The sequence below is a fragment of the Acartia tonsa genome, chromosome 10 (genome assembly GCF_053477335.1).
Source record: "Acartia tonsa isolate MP-2025a chromosome 10, ASM5347733v1, whole genome shotgun sequence".
Classification (NCBI taxonomy): Eukaryota; Metazoa; Arthropoda; class Copepoda; order Calanoida; family Acartiidae; genus Acartia; species Acartia tonsa.
In genome coordinates, this window is record NC_137269.1 from 35,666,937 (window position 1) to 35,694,774 (window position 27,838).

A 27,838-nucleotide genomic window follows, 5' to 3' on the forward strand; every position below is an offset into this window, starting at 1 on the left:
TGCAGGTCCTGATCCTCCAGGTCTCCAGAAATCTTTAAAAGACTCCTGTGGCCGTAATATTTGACTTAGAGACTTCAAATTTTAAACGTAAGCTTTTCTTACATGTCTACATAAGGTATTAAAATTTCATGAAGATCCGCTGCCGTTTTCCCGCCAACCGCCGACTGCGGCGGCTGGCAGCTGCCAAGTACAGCTGCGGCCGCTGAAACTTAAATTTGATATTTCTAATGTAAAATTTACATAAAAATAAACATCTTCTGGGAAAAAAATTTTCTTCTAGCTTCAAAAATAAGAAAGTTACAGCCGTTTGAAATTTTTAAGTAAAAAAAGACCTAAAAACAAAGGTTGTTAAATAAAAGGGTGAAGGAAGCGAAAATTAACAAAGACTCATAAAAGGTCGGAAATTCATTATCAAACCCTCTAGCTCTAATAGGATATGAGATAATAAGGGGGGGCGTTGAACCCCCCCCCCCCCCCCCCCGACCGATTAAGGTGCGGCAAGGGGCCCGACTGTAAGGGGTTAATTACAATTTGTTATCTAGCAGTTTATTAGAAATATAGAGAAAATTATAGAAATATTTATCCTACAGTCAAGAATCAGATAACCTGTAGAGTCATATATTAGCACAATTGAAAAAGGATATCGATTTGGTCAAACTGGTCCTATAATCCATCAACTTAAAACTTAAATCTAGCAGATAAACACCTTTGTTTATTTTTTGTTATTTATGAATCATTCCAGTAATACAGCAAAGGAATTTTTCAATCATATGATTTCTAAAAAAAATATCTTTGTCTTAAGAAGTGCAAATTTTATCTCTTTCCTGTCAAAATTTTTACATATTTCTACGAATAACTTAGCTAGATTTTTCAACCATATGATTTCTAAAAAACTATCTTTGTCTTAAGAAGTGCAAATTTTATCTCTTTCCTGTACAAATTTTTACATATTTATACGAATAACTTAGCTAGATTGTTAAGAATTCTATACCTTAATGTTTAAGATCAAAAAGAAACCAAATAAAACACAAAGACAAGTTGACCAAATTCAAGTCAAATCACAACTGCTGCATTGATTTCACATTAATAAGTTTTTATTTTTGTTACAAAAGTATCTAAAAGTATACTGAGCACAATTTACAGGAGCACATCTTATCTTCCTGTATTCAAAGTAGAATTGCCTTGTATATTTGTTGAATTTGGTGTTTTCACCTCAAATCTTGAAAATGAAATAAAATGAAAATGAGCAGCTAGTATTTCGTTCTCAATGGATTCTAAATGTCTCTTTGTTTTATTTGAACGCTGCAATGTCCGTTTTGATGGTAATTTTTTTTATACTTTAAATGAGTAAATGAGAGATTACTAGGGAAATATTAAGAAGAAATAAATTGAACAAAAAAATTACAAATATATACAATTGAATTAATTAATAAACGACTTTCTTAAAATAGTTTTGAATACTCATTTGATACACTTTTTAAAGTATTTTTTTAAATAAACAAAACATCTTTTATATACGCTCTTTGTATGTTTTGTTTATTTAATTAAGAATATACAACGATGTTTAAATTATATATAAAATCTATGCTTTTTTTCACAATTGACATAATTTTAAAATAGTATGGTACATTTCTATTATGTCGATGTTAAAAAAGTAATGGAAGATTACAGAAACATAGATATTAAAAATGTAAACCATGATTCCAGTTTCGCCTCTATTGAAAGTGGAATCTTATATTTCAAAAATCGTATTGGCATTGAAGATATCTTCACCAAGAGAGGCAAAAGTGGAATCTTACATTTCAAAAATCGTATCGGTGTTGAAGATATCTTCACCAAGAGAGGGGAAAGTGGAAGGGTAGATTATAGTTTTAGAGGGTCCAAACCATAATCATAGATTATAGTTCTGCTTCTATAAAAATGGATTCAACTCCCTAACTGTTCAATGTAAATAAATTATTTCTCAAAAAGAACAGAAGAACAACAAAGATGACAACATCAATAAGAAGATCTAGTGGGTCAACATTTCAGAAAGTCGTAAAAACGGTTATTAACATACATAATTGATTGTTAGCTCTTCAAGAAACAGAATATTATTTTTAGCGTGGCTTGGTAACCGATTTTAACCGGCTGGATAAAACTGGTTTTCAGCCAACTTAAAAATCGTATTACAGACAATTTTCTACGAATTGTAAAATAAAAAATCACATAATTAATACCAGTTTTGTTAACAAATAATCATGTTGTTTCGCTGAACATAAGAGAATAAGTATATCTATGCAATGTTAGTTTCAAAATAACTTAGAATCAACAAGATCAGAGAAGACTAACTCACGTAAGAATAATAACGTACCAACCCAAAATGTAAAAAAATGCCTTTATATCAAAATAGCGTGTTTAAATTTATAACCTAAAAAAGAGTGTAAGGAAATAAAAAAGAACATGCATTTATTTTATATTTATATCTGTAAAAATGTACCATATTTTAGTTTACCTTTTTTTCGGCCTAGACCTAGGTTGTAACATTTTATTTTTAGTATTTTACTCTTTAACAATCTTATTTTTTATTGAACTGAACGCTTTTATGTGTTAAGATGATAAGGAATATTTTCTTGAATTTCTACTGAAGTTAACCATAAATATTTCTGGAATTAAACGTATTTGCCAAAGGGCTAAATGACCATGTCGTTATATACTTAAAAACGGCGTTCTAATGCCTTTGAATAATCTGATATAGTATAGAATCCATAATTCACAAGTAGATAGGGGTTCACTTTTTTTTTGGAGAATGCTCGATTCCACCATCCAGCTTTTTTACCTGGTTTTTGTCTATGCATATCAGCATGGTGATCTGGGCCCCCGTTCAGTGTACACGTCATCATACAGCAGGAGTGCAGCTGTACTGTAGCCTAGATAGATAGATAGTTCAGGGTGCATGTCATCATACAGCAGGAGTGTAGTCTCACTGTAGCCTAGATAGATAGATAGTTCAGGGTGCATGTCAGCATACAGCAGGAGTGTAGTCTCACTGTAGCCTAGATAGATAGATAGTTCAGGGTGCATGTCATCATACAGCAGGAGTGTAGTCTCACTGTAGCCTAGATAGATAGATAGTTCAGTGTGCATGTCATCATACAGCAGGAGTGTAGTCTCACTGTAGCCTAGATAGATAGATAGTTCAGGGTGCATGTCAGCATACAGCAGGAGTGTAGTCTCACTGTAGCCTGGATAGATAGATAGTTCAGGGTGCATGTCATCATACAGCAGGAGTGTAGTCTCACTGTAGCCTAGATAGATAGATAGTTCAGGGTGCATGTCATCATACAGCAGGAGTGTAGCTGTACTGTAGCCTAAATACAATGATATATAAATATAATTAGAGTATATATCATCAGGAGTACAGCTGTACTGTAGCCAAGATACATAGATATATAAGTATATTTAGAGTACACGTCATCACACAGCAGAAGTGCAGCTGTACTGTAGCCTAGATAGATAGATAGTTCAGGGTGCATGTCATCATACAGCAGAGGTGAATTCTTAAAAAACTTTTACCCCACTAAAATCAGTGGGGCAAACTAAAAATTTAGAGTGGATAATTTTGTCCCACTAAAATCTTAGTGGGCAAACTGATTTTAGTGTGGCAAAAGTTTTTTTAAGAATTCACCTCAGGAGTGCAGCTGTACTGTAGCCTAGATACATAATTATAGAATATTAACAGCCAGCGGCTACGCCCCATACAGAACTCTAGGGGCACCTTAGGAGGATGGAGTTGAATTTGATAATCCAATTTTTTTTTTTAGATTTATAAAGAAAAAGTAATAGTTAAAAAAAAACTTCCCTGGACTTAAAGGAAGCTTCACTGTAAAGGAGAACCTTGTCAGTTCAGCTGTTTTCGAGATCCTTCGCTACAGACAAAAAAGCTTACTACTTTATATAATAGGATATAAATATAATCATTTTTGATTATACATCTCTAAAGAATATTAAAGTGACAAAAATTGAAACCTGTTTTTGATGGTCTCGTCTGATGGGCAAGGGCGGCGCCATCCGTCCATCTCTGGGGTAACCAGGCATGTGATTGTGATAATTCTCTATGTGGCGCTGATTATACTCCATTTCCATTGCCTAAATAAGTAAATAGGAATTAGTGGAGTTATAGAAATAAGTTCTTTCATTCGTTGGCTTAGGTATTATCCCTAAAGATCGCTGTCAGAGGTGAAAAAATCACTCAACTTCACATAAAAAAAAATAAAAACTATATAAGCTTCTCTAAAACTAATAATCAATCGGTTTAGTGTTAGGTGAGATCCAAACGGAAAAACCCACAAAAAAACTCATATAATATGAAGCTTAAGATTTCAATAACTGCTAATTGATTAAGTTCTCATTTATAGGGAAGCTTCACATAGGGCTCAGTATGGCTTTAGACTATTTTTCAGCTCCTAGAAGCTAGGGGGCCAGTCGCTATTTTTTTTTTATAATAGGAGAGCCAAACTAAATTTTGATTGGGGTTGTACATGTAGAGTGCATAATCAATAAATAAAGATGGCATTAATATTGCATTATATAATGTTTATTGTTTCTGCATTTCAACAATAAGGGAATTGTTTTACAAAAAATAAAGACAAAAGTATCCTAAATAAGCACAAATCAACGTCTAGGCAGAGAAATTCTTAACTATCGTTATCATTATGTCGACATTGATTTTGTATCGATTTATGCCAATGGTAATGTAAATAGAAAATATCCTAAAGCCTGCCTTAGACAATTACAAATCTCTTTTAAATCAATTCAAACTTTGAATTGTTTTATAAGGCAAAATAAATGAGAAAAAAATACGAACTAGGTTACAAACAACCTACAACCAAGACAAGACAAAAAACTTCCCTGATGAGTAGAAAGCAATAACCATTCACATTCAGCTAATTTGATACTATTTTTAATACAAGCGAATGCGCTTCTAGCATCTAGGAGCTCTAAATTATTAGAGGTAGTGTAGTACTTAAGAATAGTCTAAAACCACTATGGGACTTAAATCTTAATAAAATAGCCTAAAGCAAGCTCTGACCTATGAACAGTTTTCAGTACAGTTATTTATATCTTAAGCTACAAACAATAAAAACCTTACTACTTTATATACTAGGATACTTTTCCGTGTTTGTTATTGTTTATGCAAACATATTATTGTTTGTGTGCTCAGAATAGATTCTATTCACTTAGAATCATTATATAGAGAGGGTATGGGAGGGAGGTAAAATACCCATGTAAAGATTGAGAAAAATATTTTTTTTTTCAACAAAAAATAAGTTTTATGAACTCTCTTCCATTTCAAATTTAAATTTTCAATGTTTAAAAACCTTAAATCAAAGCCTTTTATTAGGATTGTATATTGACACTTAATAACCATCTCAATATTAAATATTTAAAAAAAGATTTCTATAAAGATTAAGAATGATGAAATGATTAAAATGAGTTTTATTATACTACATCCTACTTTTTTTTTATGAATACTTGACATTTTTAAAGCAAAAGTAATGATTATGCCATTCTAGTTAAGAAACTCTATTTCTTGTGCATATCCAAAATGCAGATTATTTATAAATATATTATGTATCCATAATATATTTTTATTACAGCAGCTACTCTTTAGCAAGGATATTTCTGTACATTTACATCCGTTCCATTTATTTTATCATTTATTTTTAAGATATCTTAAATCATAAAATTTGAAATTAACTTTTACTTGGAACCAACCCAGGGACTTAATCACTGTAAGCTGAAGTTAAAATTAAAATTCAGTCTTTTTTAACCTAAGCCACGTTAAAAAATGTCGCACTAAGACTCCTACAGCGTCAGCTATAGCTACATTTACGCGGCTAAAACAACGGCTGTCGAGCTCTAATAAGAACTTTAGGTTTAAAAGAACAAAACATATTTTTTCATTGGAGCCTAAACCAAAGCATTAAATAAAAAATGAGCTTTCTGTTAGATAAGGATATATAGATTTTGCTGTAAAAATTGCAACTTTTAATTTAAAATTGTCAGAGTCTACAAAGTTACTTTGAAGCTCAATTCTTAAATTGAATTTGGATTTGACTAACAGTGCTTTAGATATGTTCCGAAATTTCCCATTTTAGAGTTGCTTCAAATAGATTATAATTATGTCTAATCGTTAAAGGATACAATTTTGTTTTGGATCATTTTAAAATCTACCAAAAACTAGTGTTTTCGATTGTTCGGACGGACGCATGAGAATAACGTTAATATAGAGTAGCCGCGACAATGTGGAATAATTATTTTTAAAGAAAAACATATTTTGTGATTAATTTTATTTTGAAGGATTGGGCTCAGCCTTCAATTCAGTTTGAAATATTTCAATTGTTACAAAAACAAGTCTAGCTACATAGATAGATAAATAAAGAGAAATATTAGCCAAAAGATGGATCCAAAAATGCAAATTCTTTTTATATAAGCCCAAATATCTTTTCTAATGGGGTTAAAATATTTCTTCTCTCCCCTCCTAATAATAAAGCATTAAACATATTTTTATCTATATCTTTAAAAAAAGATTTTACCATAATGTATTTTTTTCTTAGGTTACCTAAAATAAAATTATTATACTTCTTTTAGAAAACATAAAACCACTAATAACAGTTTCAAATATAATAGCCCTAGAACATTAAAATTTATTTATGAATAATCGGTTCTATTATATTGTAATAAAGTTAGTAAAGCTATTTATAAACGATGTAATACATAAGCCAATGGATGAACTCGACCAATTACCCCCCGTCCCTTGCTTAACGTGTTTAAAGAGCTCTACTTGACAATTTCGTCTATCCTTACAACAAAATACGATCATCATTGATTTGATTTTATATCAGCCGTCTTTCTGTCATAGAAGCTAATTGAAATCTCCCCAAAAGTATTTAAAGACATACCGACATTAGAAATTATGGTGTAGCTTTGTTTCTATACATAGATGCAATATTTCCCCCCTGTTCTTATCTCCTTTCACTATCTAAGCTCAATACATAGAAAAGAATTATTAGAGTTTTTATTTAGCAAAGTATAAATAATGTAATATTTTGGATACATATTTTAATGTGCGCATTTTTTTCAACTCACTTTAAACAATTTTTTTTGTCGTTATTCAAAGTACTCTCTTGCGCACCGATACCCAACCGGGCGGACGGCGTACTTTTTTTTCTTTGTTACTTTTGATAGGGTTAGATTAGGTTATGTTAGGTAAAGGCAGCACTGCAGTTTTACGGCTCCTCAGTTTGATTAGATTATTGTTAGAGCTCCTGGAATGAGGTTCAACATAGGGATAAAAACAACTCACCACTTCCCTATATTTTCAATTTATTTTTAAAAAATAAGGGGTAGGGGTTATTACTGCTCAACCGTCCACCTGGATTAAAGCACTATTTTTTTCTTAGTTTTTTTTTTATACATAGATGCATGTTGTCATTTTTATTCTATTTTGGTCTCTATGATAATTCAATCTGTTAATATTTAGGTAAACTAATCTTATGCGATACGTACAAATTTAATGTGCTTCTTTTGATTTGGAAAACTAGCTACCTATCCTGACATCTACCTTAATCCATGGTCATCCCTTGTCCTATATTAATTATTGAGTATTGGTAAACAGGAGGGCTATATGGATAATCAACCTAACTAGAAACTATGCAAATTTTAGCCTTTTATAAAAGATTAAAAAGAACGGCAATTAGGATTATTTAAATAATTATCATTGTTTTCTGGCATATAGTTAAAAGTAAAAAGTTTTTTTTCAGATAATATGTTCCTTTTATGTGTAAGACAACAACCAGAAAACCAGCCCTTTTCTTTGCTTTCAAGAACCTAGCTTAGCTTAGTTCTTTTGGAAAATAAAGAATAATATATAAACTAAAACAAAAAAAACATTCAGATTTTCCGCGATAAAGATAAACAATAAACCGTGGTATTTACTTGTTCCTATTTCTGTGTAAAAACATTTCCTCCTTGAAAAAAACATTTTTGCGTACTTAGAAATGAATGCTTTTAAAACAATCATAAAACTGCCATAATTTTCATTTAGCATTTATCTTACTAGAAACGTTGCGAATAAAACAGTAATCTAATGATACAAGAAAACAAAGTATCATTAAAAAGTTAAAGACGTTTAATTCTGTATGCTCAAAGAATTTCAAATATTATAACTCTATAAAAAAAATAATTACATGTTTATTGTTTATCCTATTATATAAAGTAAATTTTTTTTGTCTGTATCTTAAGATTTTGATACCGATTGAGTTCTCCGTTTTATGGAAGCTTCTTATAGGTCCCTTGATGGTTTTAGGCTATTTAATTCTTATATTTAAGTATGGTTTTAGGCTACTAGAAACGTGGCGAATAAAACAATTCTTTGATGATAAAACTCTACTTTGTATGCTTGTGGAATTTGAAATATTATAACTACTGCAAATTAATTACGTATTTATCCTATTCTATAAAGTAGTAAGTTTGTTTTTCTGTAGCTAAAGATTTCGATAACTTCTGAACCGATTGAGTTCTCAGTTTAATGGAAGCTTCTTATAGGTCCCTTGATGGTTTTAGGCTATTTAATTCTTATATCTAAGTATGGTTTTAGGCTATTTTCCTAAATTCATCAATTAGCAATTATTTTATATAGAAATATAGATAAATAGAGAGAAAGAGAAAGAAAAAGGATTGTTTAAATATTGTGGGTGTTACAGTGTTACTTTAGGGAGCGCATTGGAGGGTTGGGCAAAATGGGGGGGGGGGGTTGATTTTTGGGTGTGAACTGATTGACAGACAAACGGACATGTTACTATTGAAGAGCAGCCCCGCTACTACAAAACTGATAGATAGATATTTGTTTAAGTTGGTGCCAACAGAAATTTAAAAGTGAGACAATATTTTCTTGGTTTGTTTTTATTGGAAACTATATTTCGATAGTCTGGGGACTAAATACATCAGATCATAATAGAATAGACTAATAGCTTTCTTTCCCTTTCAAATTCATTTAGTAGTTGAAAAAGTTAGGCTTCCAAATGAGTGCAGCAATGGTACTAAAAAACACTTTAATTAAAAAATAATAAATATAAAGTATTGTTGGATCAAGTTAAGCAGAGTGTGCTCTAATATTGATCAATTGAGACCAGCGTTTTGAAGGTTTCAGGAAAAATGGAAATAACAAGCATACAATTTTTTGCATTAGATTTGTCGAAAATGAAGAAGCCATACAAAACAAATGACAAATGATAGGCCAGTATAATTGTCTGAAGATAAAATGTATACTGGCCTATGATTGCCTAGTGATTTGCCGAAAAGGAAAAAAGGATATAAAAAATTGAGTCTACAAAATTTGTCTGTTAGCCTAAAATATCTAGAAACTGTGTGTATTAGAGTATGAATGGGCTACTAAAATAAAAAAAAAGAAAGAGTATATTTAAACTATGGATCTACAAGGATTGGAGAGAGAGATAGAGAGAGAGAGAGAGAGAGAGTGAGAGAGAGAGAGAGAGAGAGAGAGAGAGAGATGGAGAGAGAGAGAGAGAGAGAGAGAGAGAGAGAGAGAGAGAGAGAGAGAGAGAGAGAGAGAGAGAGAGAGAGAGAGAGAGAGAGAGAGAGAGAGAGAAGGAAAATACTTGAATTTTATATGTTCAGTCTAGCTCACTCAAGAAATAAGTGTTTTATGTATATTTAATATTTAGAAATTTTGTCAAAGTACTTTATGCATATTTAACTTTTAAAAAGGTTTGGCAGCCGCGCGTGATTCGCATTTTGAAACAGGTCTGGTTGCCCTTACAATTTTACTGAATAGATGTAAGCAAAGTAAAGGTTAGAATATATAGATGAATTTTAAAGTTATAAAAGGTCGTTTTTCCATGCGGTTCTAAGGTGCCGAGCCCTAATTGTAATATTTTTTACCTTCATATTATTCATTTGTTTCATAGCTTCTTCTTTCTTTTCTTCAGCAAGTTTCTGTACAGCCAGGAACCTATTCTTCCTAAGCTGGATCCTCTTGGCTGTGTAGCCAACACAAGCATATTCTATCAGAGCACCAAACACCATGAAGAAACAGACTCCGAGGTAAATATCTATTGACTTCATGTACGAGATCTTGGGGAGCGCGGCGTTGACACTGCCCATGAGCGTGGTCATAGTCAGCACAGTGGTGACACCGAGGCTGACTCGAGCGGGCGCCGCGCCACGGTTCAGCCAGAAGGACACCCAGGACATGCCCACAATCAGGCTAGAGGGTATATACACCTGAAAGAAAAGAAATATAATTATTTCAAATTAAGCTGCTATTCACAATGAATCTAAAATAGAAAAAGATGACGTTAATATTTGTTACAAAGAAATATGTTTTGAATGATAGATAGTTTTTTTTGTTACACTTTAACTTGTATTGTTTGTATCCTAGTATGCGCAGAGAATGAATATTAATGTAAAGTTAATTATCTGTTATCATGCGCCATTATAATTTAACCCGAAACCTTCAGGAACATAAAAGGATAAGACAATGGCCAATAAATTGATTTACATCCTCAATCATGATATACACAATTACATCTCCTGAAGATTACAATTTTTAGTTGAACATTGAGTTAAAGAACAAACCAATCAAAATTATATAAAAGTCCCCAAAGTTGTTAATATAACTAATAAAAAAAGTAATGGTAAACTTTAAAAATATTTAGTTTTTCTTCTGGTTGTTTGTATCTCTAGATCAGATTGGGTAAGGTGGTATGTGGTAGCCTCACAGGGTTAGGACATCACAGATAAGGCCTTGCAGGGTTAGTATCCCATGCAGAGATTAAGCACAGAACCCACCCCCCCCCCTTAATGTAGCGGTTATCAGTGTTCAACAGTCACTTTCTTTGAAAGCACCTTATCTTTATTCCAAATAAAACATTATAAAGGAAGACAATGTATGTACGTACATGCTAAAACGCAAATGTAAATCATTTGATTGTTGTTATTGATCCACTCACCTACATAAAATGGTAATGGTTGTATGCATACATGAGTAGAATGCACCAAACACTAAGGAATTCTAGGTGAATCATTATACTTTGATCGGCAATCTTTTATAATACAAAAAAAAGGTGTTTACCTAGCAAAGGTGTAAAGCCCTTAGGGGTTTCAAGAAGGAAAAAAGTATTTTATTCCCTAATGTCTTAGGGGTGTAAGAAAATGTGTTGAAATTCTAAAATCAGTGTATTTAAACAACTAGTTTCATTTCCTTAATTAAAAAAAATCGAGATGGGCTCTCAAAAATCCTTATTCTGTTTGGTGGGAGGGTAACTTTTTTACAGCTCACACAAAGCATGTGTGGATTTTTACTTACTATGAGGCAAAAGTGATTTTCTTATCTCCTATTTAAGATATAAGGCTTAATACCAAAATTAAATTTCCCGTTGTTTTTAGAATTCAGTATTTAATTTACTTTGACCGTCAGTCTTTCAATCATCTTCATAAATATAGATAATCAAAACTATAAAAATAGTTAAAAGTTTCGTGATTTTTTCTCCAAAAATCTATTATTGATTTTAACAAACGCTTTCTAAATCTCTTTGTCCTTAATTTTATCCAAGATTTGTTATTCTTTAGACAGAAAAAAATGCATTGCATAATTGTTCCAAGGATTAAAAAAAGGGAAAGTAAGGAGGTGAAAAAGAAAAAAAAGTCTATAAGAAAAAAAGAAACATGTGGCGAATATTAAAGATTAATTTTCCAGGTATGGAGTTGATATTTGGCTATTTATTATTCTAACAACGTTAGCGGCTTTTATTGAACTTTGATTGGTTAGTTTATTAAGTTGAGTAAACCACTAATTGTAATCTATACAAGGGGTAATTTTGTGTTTAAGACCGAGAAACGAACAAATCATGCGCCCGACAGCTAGCGCTTGCACTACAATTTCCGCCGCCATAATAATTGCGGATTAAACAGGTATAAACGTGATCCCATTTCCTCTTTGGTAACTTTATAATCCTTGATTGCGTATAAAGTAATAATGTATTGTAATTTCCTCCCTGGTAAATTTATAATCCTTGATTGTGTATAAAGTAACAATGTATTGTAATTTCCTCCCTGGTAACTTTATAATCCTTGATTGTGTATAAAGTAATAATGTATTGTAATTTCCTCCCTGGTAACTTTATAATCCTTGATTGTGTATAAAGTAATAATATATTGTAATTTCCTCCCTGGTAAATTTATAATCCTTGATTGCGTATAAAGTAATAATGTATTGTAATGCGACCACCAGTATTGTCATATTCACATTTCATACAAACCAACCAAGAAAAAGTCCAGTTTATTAGCGAAGCTACCTTATAATTATTTTAATTACGTAAGTCTTCACGTCAATCTACACTATATTTATAAAAATTTAAAATATATTACTCCGTGAATTTATCAAATTCCAATTGAAACTACTTTTGAAACTAATCTTTATGATAGATTCGCTTTTGAAACAAGAATGACAACATCTATAAGTAGCAAAGCACATAATAATAAAAAAAATTATAGAGTAACTGCTTACTGGAAATTTCAGCCATTGATCTTTTATAGAAGAAATAGAAAGACATATTTAGTTAGTTATAGAAAAGTTGTTTTTAACTTTACAATTGACTTTACAACTAACTTAAACAATTGACGAGAAAAGGGTATATTTTAGCTAAGAAAGAATATTTATTTGGCTGTTTTGAATTGAACATAAAGCTTATCTTGTGTTACCACGCAGTTATTGGATATTGATTATCCAAAATTCATTTACCCGCGTCTCTACCCACAAAAAGGCAAGGAGAAGACATTAGCCTGTGTATATTATTCTGGTAAACAAAGTTTTAAAGGCAAGCTATATCGTCATTTTTAAAGTCTTGATTGGTTGGTTTAAACTACAAGTGTACAAACTTATCGACCAATAACTTTAATCTATAGAGTTATAGTTATTTCTCGCATCGTATTATAAACAGCTTTCCGCGGATATAGAATGTACAATTATGAGATCAAAACCAGTTTTTTTTAGCCACGAGTCTAAAAAAACTGGTTCTAATCTTATGATTGTACATTTTTATATTCGTAGAAAGCTGGATATAAACGATGCTAGACATAGACAAAGAGCAACGCAAAATTTAAAAAGCCAAAAACAGTACTAATTTTATTTAGCTTGACTTTAACAAAGTGTTTGATTTACTAAATATAAAATCATATCTTTATATTGAATTCGTTTGCAATTTTCTTTCTTTCGTGTCTTGATCTTACTTTAAAGGAAGTTTTTATAACTATTGATATTTTAAAAGTTGTGTAGTGTTTTTACATAAACATTACAGGATATCGTATTCTTATTTCTATACATATAAGTCTAATTCTGTCTTATTTTTCTACTTTTCTACTCATGGATATAATCATTCATGTTTTAATTTAACCAGATATATTAATATTTCTTTGTGTTAATTAAAAAGAAGTAAAATGCAACTTTGGTGATTTCTCTTAAATCGTTAAATCATTAATAAAAATTATAGATGCCATTTTTGATTCATGGCATGTTGATTATATGTTAAATCATTAATAAAAAACCTCCCTCTCTCAAAGAATTCAGTATGTAGTCATTATGTCATTGTAAATAGAATAATGTCATAGATGCCATTTTTGATTCATGGCATGTTGATTATATGTCAGATTTCAACATATTTATTCAATTCCATAAAGACGACACAAATAATCTCACCTACGTCATGTAAAACTAGCATGAAGATAATATGAAAGTCATGTCCACTTTATTTCATTCCATATCGTTATCGTCTACAAAAACTATTGTAATTTCTTGTCTAGTTTTCATTTGAAACCGATCAATATCCGGTGGAATAGAACCGGTTCTCGTCCATACGAGAAAAACTATATCTAGCATCGTATAAAATCCAGTTTTCTACGTATATAAAAATGTACAATAATAAAGTCTTATTATTGTTTATAATACGTATAATACGATGGAAGAAATAACTATTCTCCTCACCATCCTTTTTCATTTTCAGGGTGGGGTAAGGGGGTTGGCGTATATCCACGGATAAAAATAGATGCCTTCAACGTAACATTTGTTTTCATTAATTAATTTTATTTTGACAGTTTGAAATAATCAATCATACAAATTAAACTTGAGAAAGAAAGTTGGATTTCATTTTAAACAGAACTTTCATCATTATACGAGAGGCATAAAGTAGCGCAGTAACAACATCATGGTTTAGGTATTTCACACAAAATATATCGTTGTTTACTAATACCCCCCTGCCCCATTTATTAAATGAATTAAAAAAAATTAGGGTAGGATTAGTTTTTCTATGTTTGTTTGTTTACTTTAGGTCAGAATAGGTAAAGTTGGGTTATATTGGGTATATATATAGTAGCCCCGCAGGTTTGGGACACGGCAGGTTTATGCTCTATTAGCGCCCAAAAATAAGCAAAATTGATAGAATAAAAACTAAACTGTAGAGAGAAAAATATGTTAAAAAATTAGAAAGATAATTTAATTGCCTATTAATTTTATTGTATAAAAATCAGTATGCTGAACTGACTTTTGAATACGTATGCACATAATAAAAAAAACATATTATGGATTTACTGCGCGTCGAACATGATTAGAATAAATGAGTGATGAAAAATTTTTAAAGCGCAGCTTCTATCTCACTGAAATATATTCTGCATGCTCACCGGTCCCTATGTCACTCCAAAAAAGAACTGTTGTTGTTTTAAAAGTAACTAATTTGATTGCAATTTTCAGTAAACCTTTGCATAAATGATATAGGTTTGCACCTATCTAAACTATATAGTATTGAATTATGAGTGTTAGAGGCTAGGGAAGGAACCAATGGCCATAAAAATATCATCAATAAGTATCATTAGTACGAATTAACATGAAAAGATTTTCTCAAGCTTATATGTTTGTACATACTTATTTTTGACATTCATTATTTTTACTAGTGGATGGATAATTGATTATAAAGAAGAAAACAGTAAAAGTGTCTGACTATGACGTCAGAAAAAATTAACAATTAACCAATGAGAGGCCGCTATATATTTTACCATTGTGAATACTGGATTCTCATTGGTTAATTGTTAATTTTTTCTGACGTCATAGTCAGACACTTTTACTGTTTTCTATAAAGAAAAACAAGGATGAAAACATCCATAAAAGTAAGGTTCTAATATCACGAGGAAAGCAGTTTATAGTGTGTCTAACAAAAAGTGGACAAATGTAACAACGTTGTGCCAAACTATCCTAATTGACGTCATATTTTAAAGAAATGTGTTCTCAATCGGCATAGTTCGGTCAAACATTGTAATATTTTTTGTCTTTTTTTGGAGACACTATGAGCTGCCTTATCATAAGGTAGTGTGTCAAAACTTAATAAGAAAAATATAAATCTAAACGTCTAACCAAAATCTCCCTATCCTGGTGACCTAAGAATCAAAATTGTAACATCTTATCCCTTGAACTCCCTGTTGAACTGGTAAGAAGCAATTTTGATGAAATATTACAGACATTACATGCACAATACAAAGAGTGAGACTTCCATTCAGCATTTTATCATAAAAAAGCAAATATGAAAATACTAGAATAAAACAATATCCCCTGCCCGACGACCCTGTGCCGACTTCAATTGAGTCTTTGGAAATTAACACACACAGGTCGCTACAAAAGGGCAGAAAGCAATGAGTCTAAAAAAATTTCATTCAATTTGAAATCTAAATAATTAACCTGTCTATTTATTGTTTTTTTTTGGTAGTTTTTTATGGACAACATAAAATAGAAGAATTTTTGTATATTCTCTCCGTTTGTTTAGATATTTTATCTTTTAATAGATTTTATATATATGGTGCATTATTTGCCAAATGTACCACTTTTCTGCACTACCTCTCCGATTTTGTTAATACTCTATATTTTGGTCCGTTGGGTCATTCAAGGATGCTGGATGGCCAAAAAAAAGTTTCAGAGTCCCTGGATGTCTAGATATCTAGCTATCTATGAAGGTAGGTAACAAAAATGTAAAAAACACCCATTTTTTCACAATTTTAAAAATTAATTTTTTCATCAATCTTACATCCAATCTATACATTTTATACACCAAAATGATCGTTTATTCATGTAAAAAGCGCTCATAATGCTATTTTGGCCAAAACTCTAATTTTACAGGGTGTCCAAGAAAAAGTGTATTTTGGATATCTAGCATAATACCCAAAATACCTGTCCGAAAAAAATCATTTTTTTTGGCTTAAATCCTGTGTTTTATCTGTGGGCATATGTGGTATATAACGGTTCGGAGGACCCGGGACTTTAAGGTTGTCAAATATCACTTTGGGACACCCTGTAAATGTGATTTTTGTGTCTGTAGAGCTAAAACTTGGTCCAAATTGGCTATTTTTTTCAAATTACTCTAATATGTGTCTTAGTATGTTTGGCCATAGTGTTTTCTGACCAGATCAATAATTTCATATTTTTTGGACACCCTGTATTTTCAAATAAAGAGGAAAAAAAATTTGGGTTTTTTTAAAATTTTTTTTCTATTTTTAAGTTACTTAAAACTGTCATATAGATACAGATTTTGACTAATAACAATAATATTTGCCTATTTTACAAATTTTTACACTTTTGGGACACCCTGTGCATGTTTTTGAAAAATGATGGTTTTTGCCCATTTTTGGGGGGAAGGAGTCTTTTTAGGGCCATAGACTATTTCTTCATTTTTGTAGAACTTTTTAAGACACACCATTTGTTATTTATGCAAAAACCGCAAAAACCGAACCGTTTTGCCGTTATTCACCGCCAAAGGAGGATTTTTTTACGTTTTTGCCGTTCCCGAGGTTCTAATGGGCATTTGTGGTAAGAAGACGTTGATTTATCAAGATAACTGTGAAATACTTTTATTTAGGCATTTTAATTTGCTAAATTTCATGTTAAGTAAATTTTTTTGTATATCCAACTGATTTTTGTCAAAAGGAATTTCAAATGCACAAGATTTATGTTTCTTTTATCACTTATGTTATAGCAATTATTTATGTTATATTCACTTCATTTTCTTGTTTTAACAATTGAAATCCATCTCGACGAAAAACGGTTAGATGCACAAAAAAATTTACTTAATATGAAATTTAGTAAATTAAATTACCTAAATAAAAGTACTTAAAAAGGATCTTGATAAATCTAATTTTTCTTACCACAAATGCCCATTAGAACCTCGGGAACGGCAAAAACGTAAAAAAATTTCGCCTTTGGCGGTGAATAACGGCAAAACGGTTCGTTTTTTTGCGGTTTTTGCATAAATAACAAATGATGTGTCTTGAAAAGTTCTACAAAAATGAAGAAATAGTCTATGGTCCTAAAACGACTCCTTCCCCCAAAAAATGGGCAAAAACCATCATTTTTCAAAAACATGCACAGGGTGTCCCAAAAGTGTAAAAATTTGTAAAATAGGCAAATATTATTGTTATTAGTCAAAATCTGTATCTATATGACAGTTTTAAGTAACTTAAAAATAGAAAAAAATTTTTTAAAAAAACAAAATTTTTTTTCTCTTTATTTGAAAATACAGGGTGTCCAAAAAATATGAAATTATTGATCTGGTCAGAAAACACTATGGCCAAACATACTAAGACACATATTAGAGTAATTTGAAAAAAATAGCCAATTTGGACCAAGTTTTAGCTCTACAGACGCAAAAATCACATTTACAGGGTGTCCCAAAGTGAAATTTGACAACCTTAAAGTCCCGGGTCCTCCGAACCGTTATATACCACATATGCCCACAGATAAAACACAGGATTTAAGCCAAAAAAAATGATTTTTTTCGGACAGGTATTTTGGGTATTACGCTAAATATCCAAAATACACTTTTTGTTGGACACCCTGTAAAATTAGAGTTTTGGCCAAAATAGCATTATGAGCGCTTTTTACATGAATAAACGATCATTTTGGTGTATAAAATGTATAGATTGGATGTAAGATTGAAGAAAAAATTAATTTTTAAAATTGTGAAAAAATGGGTGTTTTTTACATTTTTGTTACCTACCTTCATAGATAGCTAGATATCTAGACATCCAGGGACTCTGAAACTTTTTTTTGGCCATCCAGCATCCTTGAATGACCCAACGGACCAAAATATAGAGTATTAACAAAATCGGAGAGGTAGTGCAGAAAAGTGGTACATTTGGCAAATAATGCACCATATGTATAAATAATTTTACATATTGTTTATAAACTTAGTAAATATATTTCCAATAACTGTAAGTGTAAGTGGTATAGCGTCTGATTCTAGCAAATGGCGTCATCAATATATCATGAATGGACCAACGGACAAAGTGATTTATACAGCATTTGTTCATTGGTCATAAAGAAGAATAGGAGAAAAAGATAAATAATGGCATGACGAACAAACAAATCACCAAACCTTAATAAAAGCTTGAGCAACAGACAAACGAACCAAGTAAATTTAAGAAAGAGGTATCTTCACAAAAAAAATCAGCAGCCTATCGTCAATAGTAGCTTAGAAAATCAAATTTACCATTCAGTGTTACAGAAAATGATATAAAATTTTTCTGAGGTTTGTAATGGCCCTATTTATAAAATCTTAAGGTAGGGAGGGGACAAGAGAAAACAAACAGTACAAAATCAATTTGATAAAAATCACGAGAAAATTTCCACAACATACAAATTAGATTATTCAACCAAGTTTGAACATAATTTTCATAACTATATTTTCTTTTATTTCAATCCAATTATTTTAGTGATTTTTCAAAACTTTTTGAATCGGGGACAGTAATGTTCTTAAAGAGGAGCAGCAAAACTTAAGCACATTCATGATTTATTATCTAAGCGTCTCCTAGATATAAGAAAGTTTAGTATTAAATAAAAGTTTGAGTGATTTTTAATCCAGCAATACAAAACTTACAAATATAAATAGGTAATTTGACAATCTTTTTACAATTTCGATGGTAAAAAAAATTCTTAGAAAGGAAACTGACGGCCAGACTGACAGACCTTATTTATAAAGTACCTACAAACTAAATTATAAAACACAATAAGCAAATTGAATATGATTTCAAAGGCTTAAGCTTACGTAATAATATTTAATTTACAGAAAACAGAGAACGTAGCTACTCAACACAAGAGTTTTTTTTATAATTATATAGCAAGAAGTTGCGTTATGAAAAAACTGCAGGGATATTAAGAGATAAGACGAATAACAACATTTTGCTACTTGTGACCATGATACAAAACTACCTCTTCTGTAGGCTAAAATTGTTGACGGACCAAGATTTGAACATTTTAGACCAGTATAATTTGCAGTCAAATGTTTCCTCCCTCCCTCAGTTATGCCTGATAGCTTATGACCTACAGGCGCCCTCTTTATAGAGTAGCTTCGCTTTTATAATGATTTATTGATAGTACCTGTATCATATAATAACCAAGAGCACGAGAAAATTGAATATCAGCTAACAACCTAAAAAGATTAAAGGGTCAATTCTACATATATGCAACGAGGATGACAATATCCATAAAAACGAAGCTCTAAAATCATACAATAAAACTAACAAACATGAACGCTTATAAATATTGATAAAGGTATAAACAAAACTGTATATAAACTTGTTACAAAACTCACAGACGATGGACAACGTGCATTATTGAGTAACTTTGCAACTAAAGTATAACTTTTCCTAATTACTAATTATAAGTTGGAAAATATTAATATTAATTATTGCCTTTTTTAGTTATTACGGGTTCAAAAAGTATCGTTCGTTCGATGCTAATATACAAGTCGTATTTAAAGGAAAGTTGGTTGTTCAATAAAGTACTTTCATGCCCTATAAGATATTAGACAAAAGGACGGAGGTATAGCTTGGCTAATAAAATGGCTGTTTTAGGGTTTTTTACACCATAGCTACTTGAAAAAATTTAGTTAAATTTCTGTAGATTAGTTTATCCAGTATGGCTTCAAACCGATGAATATCCGCTGGAATAGAACCTGTTCCCAGCCATACTGAATTTTATGTATTGCATCGTAATACAGACAATTTCCAACGAATTATATCTTCATTTATTTTCCCTTGTACTTGTTAAACTTGTGTTTATTCTGAGACTGCTAGGTATCTCTCTCCAAAATATATGGTACAGCTCTTGTGTAGCTGAAATGTAAACAAAAAGAAATTGGATTCTGAAGAGCAAATACTAAAAATATCCAACAATACTGCAAAAATTGGAAGGAAGACCAGAGACGTGCCCGCCGTCCATCTTGCACCGTGCTTTAACGATCCTACAACAGGAGTCACCATAGTAGAGTTTTAATTTAATGGAAAGGTTCTAAAGGAGATGCCTGATTAAGTTCTGGTTACTTCCTCAGTCCAGGGGTTTTGGGTAGGGCTAACAATCCCTCTCTAGAAAAAAATCCCTGCTTATGGTCAATCCGCACAGCAAAAATTAAAAAAAAAAACGCCAGGTCAATTTTAAAGCCAGTGGCGCGAACAGGGTTTTTAAGGGAGTTTTTTAAAAGCGAAGCTTTTCTATAATTAGGGTCGGTCCGTCCGTCCGTCCGTAACGGATAGCTTTTTTCGTTAATTTAGACATGTTAGAATTGTCCTATCGATTTCAAATTTTAAATGGTGATTCCTTTAGTAGTTAGGTACGATTTAGAAAGCGTAGCAACTCTATAATCATTACCAAAATGTCCGTACGTCCATTTTAAACATGTTGATTTTTTTACTTTTTTAAATAGCTTTTTTCCGTTAATTTAGGCATGTTAGAATTGTCCTTTCGATTTCAAATTTTGCATGGTGATTCCTATAATAGTTAGGTACGAGTTAGAAAGTGTAGCAACTCTATAATCATTACCAGAATGTCCGTACGTCCATTTTAAACATGTTGATTTTTTTTACATTTTTAACAACAAATTTGTATGTGACCTAATTATCCGATTTGTCTGATTTTTGGTATACTGATTCCTGGGACAACAAAGTACAATATTATAAGCGAAGCAACTCTATAATCAAGTCCTAAAAATGTAAGTATGTCCATAAACATTATCCTGTATCAAGCAGTTTTTCAACAAATTTACTTACAATTTTGCTTTGACTCTTATACATTCGCATTCTGATTATTCAGTTCTGACATTATACAAGTGTTAATGTCCGTTTGTCCTACCGTTTCAGAGCTTCGCTTTTATGGATGTTGTCATCCTTGTTTTATTGTAAATTTTGTCATACACTCCCAAGGTGTAACAAATTTACATTTCTATCTATAATACAAAGTAGCTTGATGTCTGTCCGTCTGTCACTTAAGATCTTGGTAACCACTGAACCGATTGGATTCTACTCTTTAGGGAATATACCTACCATGGTCCTGTGGTGGTTTTAGGGTATTTTCTTGGGGCTTGGGACACCCCCAACCCCCCGAAAAATAAATAAAATCCCCCTCATTTTTTTTGATGATGTATGATGAAGATCCTCAATTTTGATATGATATAGATAAAGATCCACCACATGTACTACATTTTTTTTTTAATTACCTCTTGGGGCAAAGCCCCCAAGGGGCTAGGGGCGAAGCCGCTAGTCTATAAAAAGCTAAAACCAATTACAAGGATGTACTAGATGTTTATAGATACACAGTTACACAGCTTCTAGGGCCACTTTAAACAGGAAAAAGGGCTTGACCCATGTCGAACCAACAACTTTCAATTTAGTTTTAAAAGAAAAAGCAAAAACAAATTTTATACTATTTTTGTTAGAGAGGGGTATTATTTAAAGAGCAATGTCTCTTAGGTTGATGGAGAAGATAAACATTCCAGGGACCTGTTAGTAAGACATACAGACAGACAAACATCCTGTTATTTTATACGCAGAGTTTATGGCAAGAAAGTCATACATTACATTTTTTCTGTAGATACTCACGATGAAAAATGTTTGATATTTTTATGTTTAGAAATAAAAGACTATTTGAATATTTTTCTTTTTTTACCATTTTATTTTCTCCATTTTTCTCGGAATCTTTTTACCATATTCTTTGAAATTCTTCTACTTTATATTGTTAGTGTTTTTTCTTTCTAGTAAATATTGAATGATTTTTTCTCATAAAATGTCCAAAACTTATTTATTCGGTACAGATACTATATAACCATGATGTTATCCGTCCGACTGACCCACAATTTTCAAAAATCCAACAGTACTACAATGTTCTAGAATTTTTTAAATTAAGGTTAGGCCGTCCGTTCGAATGTTTAGATTTTTATTTATTCATGTAAGAATTGTCCCTTTTCAAAATTGACATCATTATTCCTGTAACAATCGGGTACAATTCAGAAATGCTGTGGCTATATATTTTTAAAAAGAAAGTCCCGTTGAGTCTTTTTACCACATTATTCTATAAAATATAATTTTCTTGTTCAACTTAATTTTGTTATAATGAATCCTTGGACGATTAGGCACTATTTCATGAGCAAAGCATCCTATAATCAAGTCTTTATATCATAGACGTCCAAGCTTTTTATTTTGGGTGGGTAAAATTTTTTTAAGGGGGGGGGGGGTAATTCGCTTTTTGGGGGGGTAAAGGGCGCGCGAAGCGCGATGCAATTTTTTTTACCCCCTCCCAAAATTTTTACCCCGGGGGCAAAAATTTGCTTGGGGGGGGTAATTTTTTTTGTTAGAGATTTTTTCTTTTTTTGGGGAGGGGTATTTACCCCCCCAAAATTGTTTGGGGGGGTAAATACTCCCTCCTTTACCCCCCCCCCCCCAATGGACGTCTATGCTTTATATGTAAGTATATCCGATTATTCCTCTTCTATTTAAGTAAATATGGAACCGATTTTCATGAATTTTTTGTTTAGACTTTGATGAATATTGAATGCGTTGGTAATTTACTTATATCATTTTATGTATTATTTGCTTTGTCTGTCCTTGATATTGTTTTCTTTGTTTATAAAATGGCTTAATTACTTTAATCTTTAAGTTTTTAGAATATTACATCTAAAATACATCAATCCTTTATAAACAAGGACGAAAACATTCACAAGTTGGTAAGCATAAAATAACCAATAAATTTCAGCCGACCACATATGTGAAATCACCTAGTCAGACGAACGGACGGGCATTTTGATAATAGAAGAGCATTAAAAACTTAGCAGAAAGACATAAATGTAAATAAAAACAGGCAGATAGACAAACACACATCCAAGTAATTTCTGTAAAAGATAAACTTTTTAGTGGTTTGTAAGGATATTTTGAATATTGAGAAGAACACGGAAATGGAATGTTATGATCATCCTTATATAAAAGTATCAGGATTTTTGTGTCCTTAAGAACTTTGCTAGCCGCTGAACCAATAATGAATTCATCTTTACAGTGTAGCTTCTAAGAGGTACTGGGAATGCTACAATACAGAGGTGGATTAAAAAAATTAGGGTTACTTAGTGAGGCAAAATCATTAGTTAGGCATAATTGTATTTGTTAAAAATTCTCCAAAATCACAAAAAAAGTTAAACAAAATGTTATGGTAATAAACATTTTATGATTTTATTTAAATTTCGTAGATTTTTTTATGCGATTTTGGAGGATTTTTTCACAAAAATAATTTTGCTTCACTAGGCGACCCTAATTTTTAAAGAATCCACCTCTGTATTATTTTACAATTGCCGAGTGCCATTACATTACTTTAAGCAATCAATCTATATTTTACATTTTAAAAACATTCAATGCGTTATAAATGTCTTTATAGTAAACTAAGTATGAAAAATTGAAGAAGCAACGGTTAAGCCGTTTTCGAGAGATATTGCAGGATACACATCCCCCGCCGTGGAAAATACATAAAGATCAAATACTACGCAAAATATTTTTACAGCCTACCAATATTCTCAGGAATATTAGTGGACATATACAACATTTTAAAAAGTAGTTGCATGTTTGTTTGTCTGTTTCCAAGAAAATCTCATAAACTACTTGATCTAAAGGACTATAGTGTTTTTTTTTAAACAAAACAAAGCTAGTCTACAAATGTTGTTATATCTGTTTGTTTAAATTTGAACTGCACGACATTCAAAGAGAAACTTTTTTTCCCATTAACAAGTAGAAATATTTTGTATTTCTCCTATATTGTCTCATCACTGTTCCCTTTGAAAACTGAAAAGCATTCATCATTTTATGTATCAAATATTTTCTGTCTTATTGGGTATTTTTATTTTATTTCAACCGAAGATATTCTTTATGTAATAAAACTAGTGGCTACGCCTATAGAGGCCTCTAGTTGCACTTGAGGTTGTCAGAGTTTAAATTTGACCCCCCCCCCATTTTTATTTTAGTTTCTAAAAGAAAAGGTAATTGCCCAGAAAGATCTTTTGTTTAGCTGGATCTATTAGACCTTTTAAACAGAAATAACCCCTGCAAGTATATTACCCATTAAATTAAAAATTATTTCTTTTTCATTTTTCATTTCGTCTGTTTTAAATATAAATAGTATGTTACAATGTCAATAGCGGCCACAGAATCTTGAGATTATTCATCTAAATTGGGTCACAAATTAATCTTGTATTCCTTTATAAGTTGAAATTAATTAGGCAATCTTAGTTTCTTCTCATTTAGACCAAGCAAAATTCGTAACACTACATTTAGGTATACTAAGAATTTAAAAATATAAAACTAACAAACCCTTTCCTTGCCTCACTTAACTTTCAATTACTTCTTAAAACACAGATGTAAAAAAGTATTTACTCAATAACCTACCTATCTATCTTGGCACTAAATTACAAAAATCGATTAACAATATATTACTAGAGCAAACATTTCATTATTTTTAGGGCTCGGCAGCAGCGTATAAGCCGTCATTTTAGACCCACTTGGTTTTTTTACAACATTTTCATGAATGAAAGGATTTTCATATCAAAAAAAAGTTTTGACACCTAGATTACAGTTAAAGTTATAAAGCATCGGTTTTCCTGTACTCTGACGCACGGCTGCTGTGCCCTGATAATTTTGCCAATATTCTTTAAAACTAATTGAGAGTAATGCTGTTTAGAGGTATTCAGTCGCAAGGAGGGTGGGAACAAGAATATTTTGTGACCTCAATGCTCTTAAACTAAAATAATTAAATATATTTTTTTTCTTAGTTAAAAAAATTTTCCTGTTATCCTTATAAAAAAGTAAAAGGATTTCAATAACCGCTTAACCAATATGGTTCTCCTTTACAATGCAATGTAGCTTGTTATAGGTCCTTTGAAGGTTTATATATATTTAGGGGAAGGGGAAGTAGAAATTTTCAAACATAAATTGGTTAAAATTTTCTATACTATTACTGCATAACTCAAACTGTATTGAATCTAAAATATTACTAGAATCTATCTTATATACATAATTGTCTTCATAAGATCTAATTTCATCCTTTTATAAAAGTGATAGGATGTGTGTGTCTGTCTGTGTGTACCGAAGGATCTTACTCACCGTTGAACCAATATGATTCTCCCAGGGATAAGGGATGGGAAACCTGACCGAAAATTAGGTCTCAGCCTCCTTTTTAAAGTGATGGGGCAACTTTTCGTTTTTGCCTATAAAATCAACTCATTTTCGCCAGTTCATTATTGGCTGTAGGCTAATATCCAATAGCCTGAAACTTGCTTTTAGCATTAACCAATTAATTAATAACCAACGCTTCCCCCAGTTCCTAATTGGCTAAATTAATTCAAGCAAACATAAATTTCTGCTATTAGAATGAAAACAATGAAAATTTTCTGCTATCAGAATGACTACAATATATATGATGTTCAATCACATCAACTTATTATTAAATCTACACATTAATAAATGTCCATATAGCAAAACATAAACAGAGAGATCGTTTTTTGAAGACTGCGTAGGATTCAACATTTTATACTTCAGAACAATGTGAAAAACTCATGTCTTTAGACAATTTAAAAGTTATATTTCATGTGGAATTGATAACCCACCTAAATGATTACAAATACAAAACTAGTTCAATATGTAAATAAAAAGTGTACTGTGTTTTGTTAAAAAAAATTTTCATTAATTTTGGTAAAAATTATTGCACACTTAATTAAACTTTTCTGTTAATTTTTAACGTAAATTTTTTTTTTTTAATTCTTAATTTATATGTATGCTATGGAACAATTAGTTGATAGAATGTTACCCATGTACTTATTCAATTCTACTTAATTTATTTATTAAAGCTGGGGGGCTAAAACGGTGTTTATTTCTATATACAAATTTTGGGGTGAAGTAGATCCCCCCTTAAAATGTTTGAAAATAAATCAGATTTAACCATCTCAAAAAAAAAAAATTTTAAATGGGGGGGGGGGGGGTGGCGAAGTAATGACCATCTTAACGGGATTCTACTTAAACCCACTAACATATTGGTTCTTTGAAAAGTTTTTATTATATTTTATGCTAGGTGGAATCAACTACCTGAATTCTATTCTATACTTTTTTTTTTGCATTCATATAATAGCTATTTCATCATTGTTCATAGTTTTCAAATCTAACTACTGCGTCATCCCGAAACTAGTTTTTTAGGCCTATTTGGAAAATAGGCCTGGAATAATTTTTTCTTACGTTTCCCATCCCTTATCCCTGGATTCTCCTTCTTATAGATCCTCGAAAGGTTTATACCGATTCTGGGGAAGGTATCATTACCCTCCTAAGAGAAATCAAACCTAGAAAAAATGACGCCCCTCCAAAAAAAATCCTATTCTCTTTTTAAACTAATATTTAAAGTCGGGAGGTTCGTTTTAACTTCGTTTAAATTGGTTAACACAAAGTCTAAACTTAAGGATTGAACTTGGTTGAGGTAGAATAATTTTCTACTGGAATTTGAAAAGGAATTGAATTTACTCTCTTTCTTGTTTATTTATGTACAACAATGCAGACAATGCTTTACAGCAAAGCTGCTATATAAATAAATCACAACGTTTGTCTATTTTTGTTGTTGTTTAATTTAAATCTTAAACAAACGGTGCATGTTAAATAGTTACACTTGTTTACAGGACAAGGCATTCCCCCCATCTCTCACATTCTGTGTCATGCACTAGACTTAGCAAAAGTGGGTTCCATTTTTACGTTTCTAGTATTGTGATCCGGACTCGAACCTGACACCCTCCAGACAGTAAGTAGCTGTAATGACGCCGGTTTAGTCAACATAACATTATCTTGTCTATCTATCTATAAACAATCTATCTATCTATCTAACTTACCTTGAATAATTACCAGAGCTCAAGCTGGCCTCAACTATCCGCTGCCTGAAGAAAAATAAATACAAAAATATGTTTATCAGAAGTTTACACTATGACAAAAAATGATTTAAAAGTAGAATTTTAAATAGGCGTGGCAGTAATAAACGAGGTGCTATGTCGAATAAACAGACAGTTAGTATTTCAGCCACTTGATCTACTCCTAGGTGTTGAGATACTAATCAGTAAAATCTTCAACAATTTTGCCTAAGAAAATATATTCTCTATTTAAGAGACAACGAAAGGAAAAGAAAGTTTTTTGGAGGTATATAATTTTGTTGGAGTGTTCGAATGGGAGTAGGGGGATACTTCCGAGATTTTAGGTAAGGGGGTGGGGGGCGTATCCTGTGTGTATGAAAAGGAAAATAAGTTTAATATTCTCTGGGCTAAACTTTCTGATTTAGTTTTTACATCAAACTTATTAGTTTTAGAATAACCTTAATTAGGTTTTTATTTCAAATATATAAAGCAGTAAGGTTGTTTAGTCTGATGCTGAAAAAATTCAAAAATACGGAAGCAATTGAGTTTCATTTCAGGGA

At 31.4% G+C, this 27,838-nt stretch overlaps 1 protein-coding gene across 2 annotated transcripts in view; it reads right to left on the reverse strand.

Moving 5' to 3' along the window:
• LOC145329986 (gamma-aminobutyric acid receptor subunit beta-like) overlaps positions 1 to 27,838 on the reverse strand; it is a 64,578-nt gene that overhangs the window by 18,248 nt on the left and 18,492 nt on the right. The window contains exons 5-10 of one of the 2 annotated variants that reach the window (XM_080174488.1): positions 27,264 to 27,308; positions 19,472 to 19,523; positions 9,946 to 10,287; positions 4,009 to 4,128; positions 2,819 to 2,909; positions 2,495 to 2,512 (exon numbers count right to left, since the gene is read on the reverse strand). In XM_080174488.1, the coding sequence (XP_080030614.1) occupies positions 2,495 to 2,512; positions 2,819 to 2,909; positions 4,009 to 4,128; positions 9,946 to 10,287; positions 19,472 to 19,523; positions 27,264 to 27,308 (668 nt within the window). The remainder of the gene's footprint in view (positions 1 to 2,494; positions 2,513 to 2,818; positions 2,910 to 4,008; positions 4,129 to 9,945; positions 10,288 to 19,471; positions 19,524 to 27,263; positions 27,309 to 27,838) is intronic. The other variant, XM_080174490.1, reaches the window with a different exon arrangement.